The 6,067-nt window shown below is 56.0% G+C and overlaps 1 protein-coding gene across 1 annotated transcript; it reads right to left on the reverse strand.

The window, feature by feature from the left end:
- Positions 1–2,382: 2,382 nt before the first annotated feature.
- GADD45B (growth arrest and DNA damage inducible beta) lies at positions 2,383–4,522 on the reverse strand. The gene is made up of 4 exons (XM_048830939.2): positions 4,218–4,522; positions 3,979–4,080; positions 3,485–3,701; positions 2,383–3,203 (listed from the first exon to the last, which is right to left on the reverse strand). Exons 1-4 carry the CDS (start codon positions 4,259–4,261, stop codon positions 3,090–3,092), a joined length of 477 nt encoding a protein of 158 aa, XP_048686896.1. The 5' UTR covers positions 4,262–4,522; the 3' UTR covers positions 2,383–3,089.
- Between the last annotated feature and the right edge of the window lie 1,545 nt (positions 4,523–6,067).

The following is a 6,067-nucleotide window of genomic DNA, read 5'->3' on the forward strand; positions in this document are numbered from 1 at the left end:
ATGGACACTTGCCACTGCTGTGTGTGTGTGCAATGACCCCCCCCCCCCGCCCTGGCTATCTGCATGTGCAATTTATACACCTGCCCTTTTTCCCCAAACAGCCCCCTCCTTCTTCCATATTATTTATTTACATTCTTCCAGTTTGGGGAGATTCATCAGTTTCATGTTTGTTTCTTGTAGTTCCCACTCAGCTGCATTTCCAGATTTTCAAGCTCGGGCACAAAGCTGCAAGGATGGGGGGTTGCAAATCTTGCAGGTTGCAGCGGGGGGGGGGGGGAGAGCTGCAGGGAGCGTATTATTTGTGCAGAAGAACCCTGACTCCATTAGATTCTCTCATGTCGGCTTCCCTCCTCTTGTCTTAGGTCTCCACAGACGCTTTGCTCCCTGCAGAAACAACAGGATTTCCCATCAAGCCCACAGCCGGCACCTGACTCCCTGCCGCAGGGCTCTTGGGGAGCCCTGACCACAGGAAATCAGCTGTTCAGCCTCTATTTCGCTTTCGGGATGCAGGTCACCCTCCAGAATTGAAAGCAAGAGCTCTGCGCGGGTCGGCTTCACCGCAATAGGAGATAGGACTTGGGAATTGAAAGCAGCTCTCAGCAGCAGGGGCTCTGCACCTTCCACCAGGTGTGGTGTCCAAGGCATGGGCTCCCTACCCCCATGGGAAGAATCAGGCCCCCCTCTCCATACTTGCGTATTTTCTGCAGCCCCAGCAGTGCTTGCAAGTGCAAAGCCGCTGACTGGCAGCCAAGGGGATTAGCTGCAAGGCAGATGCCACCGGGCAGCCAACCCTCGTGTCTCCTCCACCCCATTAACCCCTGGGTCAAACAAGCCCCCAAACCATGGGGCAGGTCACTCCTGACCAATTACCTCACCCAGTCAGGAGGAGCTAGCGTGAGGCTCAGGAGACCAAGGCTCCACTTGCCACAGTCTTGCTGTGCGACTTGGGCAAGCCCCTTTCTGCGCCTCAGTTTCCCCCCTTCTCGCTCTGTAAAATGGGGACACTGGCAATCCAGCAGTGGACTAGATTTAAAGCAGTAGAGTGATCTTGAATGGGTGGGATGCCCCCCCCCGTTACACTGACGCAGCCGGTGATGTTAGGCAAGATCTCCCATTAGCTGAGCCTGTGTGCATGGCTGGTTTGAATTAAAGGCTACTTTTGCCAGCCAGTCATTGCTGGCTGTAGCCCACAATTTTGGCTCATGTCCTTTTAAATACCTGGCATCTAAAAAAAACCCCCTATGTCTAGTTCCCCGTTTATACTACACAGGCAGAGGCTGGTTTAGCACAGAACAGCTGATGCCCCCACCCTGCAGCAGGGCCATGGGGGGGCTTTTCTGCCCACAAGGCTCAGAGGAGGAAGAGATGCATGCAGATTGGAGGGGAAAATACGCTTCGATCCCAGCCTAGGAAAGCCTCAGCCGTAAGGACTCTGGATGCCCCAGGGGGGTTGGGGAAGTGGGTTGGATGCAGGGGAATGGTCTTGCCCTAGAACCAACCCTGCCCCCCCTGACACTTGGGGCCCCATCTAACCCTGCCCCATGAGGGCCCAGCTGCCACACCCCAGCTAGCCTGTGCTAAGCCAGCACTCGCCCCCATAGTGCTATGCGCAGGGTAAGCCGCCCTGATAGGCTCAACAGAAAGGGGCTAGCATGAGTCAGGGGCTTGTTCCTAGGTGCTCCCTGCTTCTCGGAGTCGGGGCAGAACCAGGCTCCTGCCAAAAGAACTTGTAGGTGGAAATGGGTCTGCAGCAGCAGCTGTGCTGGCGAACGCTGCCCAGGAGCAGCTAGGCCCAGGAAACGCACACCCAACAAGGGGTGCTTTCAGCTCAGCCTTGTGGGGGGCACCACCATTGAGAGGGAGGGGCTGGGAGATGCCAGGAAAAAAAAACTTCATGCACTTCAGTAAGTCTAATCAAACCTACACACTGATTATCCATGATCCTGAAGGGGGGGGGGGCTTTGAGCAAGTCAATTTAAGGACCTAATTAGCACTTCTCTTTAGCCCCCCACTCTCCAAACTTGGCCCACACTCCTTCCTCCACACCCCGAAACCAGACAAAATCCTGTTTAGCTGCAAGTAGGCAGGAGGCTGCACCAGCCAGCAGCTCACATGGCGTTTTGCAACAGGCCAGCCCTTAATTGCTGCTTGTTTAAGCCTCTTTGTCAATTTACAGAAGTGGTGGCGCCATGGAGCCAGAAAGCCACAGTGTTTTGCAAAGAGCGAGAACAGGGCTGCCTCCTGGAAGCTGGTTTAAGAACACAGCTACATCCTGAGCCGCTCACAGAGTACAGGACGTGCCGTGATGCAACATGCAGGGACCAGGAAGAGTCACAGCTTGACGGGGAAAAAAAATAAAAAAGGATGCAAGAGGAAGCGATATTTAGCGTTCAGAAATTTATTGCAAGTTCATTGTACAAGAATATATAGAATCACTTAGTGGCTTGAGTGCAAAGAAAAAAAATTGCAATCTTGAGCTTATAAATATAAGACATTCTGTCCATTAAAAAATAAAGAGTTCATTTGCAACTGTCCTTTTCAGTCCTCGCATCTTCCATCCACAACACAAAGCAGATGCAAAAAATGGAATAAAAATCCAGTCTCTTCCCCACCCTGCCACAGTAAGTCCTTAGCAAAATGTGGTCATGCCCCCTCCCGCTGCAGAGAAAGGGAGCGGAGGGAAATCCAGTCTTTTGCCATGGATCAGTGGCATCCACACCCCACGCAGACAGAGAAACACGTCAGAGAAACACGTCGTGCCTTGCGTACAGGATTCGAGCACTCTTCACGTTCGAGGAGTCAGTCACCTTGACTCAGCCATTCCCCCAAGCATGTCTCCTGACCGCCTGCTCCTCCTTTAACGGTCTCCACGCTGTCACAGCCCCTTTGCTGTCACAGCCCCTTTGCCATCGCCAGTCCCCTGGCGCTCCTCCCTTTCCACGCACACTGTCGCTGCCGGCCCAGGCTCTCTCCTCTCCGTTACTCCTTAGCTTTTATTTTGATGGGGTGGTTTTTTATTTTTTTAAAATGTTGTCGTTTTTTTGTTAAAAAACATGAATTCAGCACAAAACGAGAAGGCAGTGCCCGGCTCAACGCTCCAGCAGCGAGACATAGGGGACCCACTGGTTGTTACAGCGACTTTCTTCACAGTAACTGGCTACTTCCTCCAACCCTTGGCTCTTCCAGGAATCGGTGTGGGGATTCTGGTGGGAGAGGACACACAGATCCAACCGTTAGCAACAACAAAACGCAAGCCTCTTGGACGTCACCCCCGCCCATTCAGGAGACATACTTGAGCGGTGACCCACACCACGGCTGTTCGGTAACATACACATCACTGAAGCACCTTGGCTCAGCCCCAGGTCACATGGCCCTGCATCAGCACCACTGAACAATACAGGCTCCCCTCTACAGGGATGGGATTGACTCCCAGGTGATGGACACCCTCCCCAACCCCTGGCACCCAGCACCACAGGGGACTTACCGTCACTAGGATGCAGTGCAGGTCCCGGGGTTCGCTGTTGTCCTCCAAACTCTCCCCGAGGACCTTGGCCAGCCGCTGCATGCCGGACACCCGCAGGATGTTGATGTCGTTGTCGCAACAGAAAGCCTGGATGAGGGTGAAGTGGATTTGCAAGGCGATGTCACCCTCATCTTCTTCATCAATGGCAAGGAGGCAAAGCACCACGCTGTCGGGATCCCTGAAGGGCACGGGGAGGAAGCAGACCGGTCAGGATCAGGGGGGAAGACAGGCCCCACAAATCGACTCTCCATCTAAGGAAATGAGTCTCAGCCCTACCCCCCCCCCCCCCGCAGCTGCTCCTGAGCAAACAGCCAATGCCGGAGTGCGTCTCTCTTGCATCTGCCACCCCCAGCTCCCCATCACCCCCCCAGCTCCAGCAGAGCTAAGTGAGCTGAGCACCCCCCCGCCCCATCAGCTGATCAGACCCTGCACACGCCACGGCCAGCGCGACTTACACATTCATGAGCTTGGCCGACTCATAGACGCCGACGGTCAGGCAGTCCTGCCTCTGAGCCGCCACCAGCAGCTGCTCCACCGCTCCGCTGACGGTCTGCATCCTTTGGGAGAGGGCACAAGAGAGGGGGGGCGGCGTTAATGCGGAGCCGCTTTGGAAAGCCCGGCCGGCGCAGGGCCAGCGGGGAGCGCCGGGACCGCCGCATGCTCCTGCAGCGCCGCCAAGGAGGGGGACACTTACTTTTGGGCAGCGTTGTCGCAAGCCACCAGCTCTTCCAGGGTCATGTTGCAATTATAATCCACAGCGGCTTGGAGTCAGGAGGAGACGGGGGGGGGAGAAGCAGCAACCCTCAGCCCAAGGGCCTCAGCAGCGGCGCAGAGGGCCGGCGGGAGCCGTGCAATAATCCACTGGAGAAACAAGGCTCGCTCCTCCCGGCAGCAATCTCCCCGCGACGTCAGACGCTCCAGCTGCGGGTCAATCCGGCGCCACTCCGATTCCAACACCCCGGCTCCTCCAAACAGTCTCAGGGACAGCGGCCGCTGCGGGCGCCTTTTATAGCCTTGCAGAAGGGGCGGGGCGTCTCCTTTCCTATTGGTTCCTCGGCCACAAAGGGAAAAAAACCCGGTGCCAGCTGATTGGTTCTCCCGCTGGGGGAAAATAGCGAGTAGCCCCACGTGGGGCGGGGGAAGTTTTCCAAGGGAGGGATTTGCTTAAAAAAACACACACAAAACACACAGCACACGAGCGAGAGTTTCGATAGACATTTCTCAGCAGGTTTTGTTCCTGTGCTGGGCAGAGGCGTGGGATTTCCACAGAGCCCTGGGCTTGCAGCCGTGGGGGCAGGGCTGGAAGCCGTGCTATGTTCAGAGGAGATAACTATCCCAAGGGTTTACATGGAAATGCATGCCCCTGGAAATCCCCCCCCCCGCGCCGCTTTCCCAGGAAGCCCCCGGCCACCCTGACCCGGGCTGAGTCTGTTCAGGGACCAAAAAGCCACGTCCAGGCGAGGATGCATTTGGCAAAGGAAAAGCAGGGACATTATGCAAAGGGAAAACAAGTATTCTCTTCCACTCCGGAGCAAATTCCGAGATGCTGGGGGGTGGGAGGGGAGGAGGTGTCTATATTCCCAGGACTGAGCTCTGGAGCTGCAAAAAGCAAACTTGTCTGGTGAATTCCCTGCTATGCAGGGGTACGTTGCCTCCCCGCACCCCCATTTGATCAGGGCGATACCCATTCCACCTCGCAGGCAGAAAACGAAGAGCACCAAGTCTATAGTGTTGTGTAGGCGGCGGAGGGGAAAGGGTGAGTTAATCATGAGGTTTTAGAGCCAGTCATGGTTTCTGCAGCTTGCAAAAACTTGGTGACTTGTTTCACAACAACCCCTGCAGCGTGCATCATGTTTCCTTGGCTTGGACCTTCTAGGGGTCCTCTCTTTTCTTCTTCTGCAACGCTCCTTAGACCCCGGGGGTGTGTGTGTGTGGGGGGGAGGCGTACAGTCTTTACTGGGGTACACACGCTGCTGGCTGCAGACAATACTCGCTTCAGGCTCGCGCTCACGATGGGAGCTGCCTGGGTGGCAAGATTGATTTCAGGCCGAGAATTAACCAACCTCCAAATCTCCGGGTCCCTCACAAACCTGGGAACGCAAACAAGACACCGTGTACTTTCCCGAGCAGCGGAGCTGCCAGGGGACTTGCAGGGAGCGCTGCTGGGCTGGCCTTCAGTTTGTATTTGAATGGGGGGCGGGGGGGGGAGCTGCAAGGTTCGCATAACGCCCCGCTCTGCAAAGCACGTGGGAGGACGAGCTTGGAGCCTGAACTTTTGCAGAGGTAAAAGGTCCCCGGTGCAAAGCAGGGCGTGTTGCAATAGGCTTGCTCGAGGCTCACGTTTCGGGGGAGATTTAGCCCCAGGTGGATTTGCAAAAAAACAGAAAGTGCAACTGGCAGCTTGCTGCCCGGCTGGTCTCTCTGGAGACGCAGGCACAGGGCAGGGGGGCGCGTCACGTGGCTCCGGGGAGCGCCCCCAGCTCAGCGCCGAGGGGGGTGCAATGAATGACATTTCTGCATTGCAGGGGGCGGTGCTCAGGACCT

The sequence above is a fragment of the Caretta caretta genome, chromosome 25 (genome assembly GCF_965140235.1).
Source record: "Caretta caretta isolate rCarCar2 chromosome 25, rCarCar1.hap1, whole genome shotgun sequence".
In the NCBI taxonomy this organism is placed as follows: domain Eukaryota; kingdom Metazoa; phylum Chordata; order Testudines; family Cheloniidae; genus Caretta; species Caretta caretta.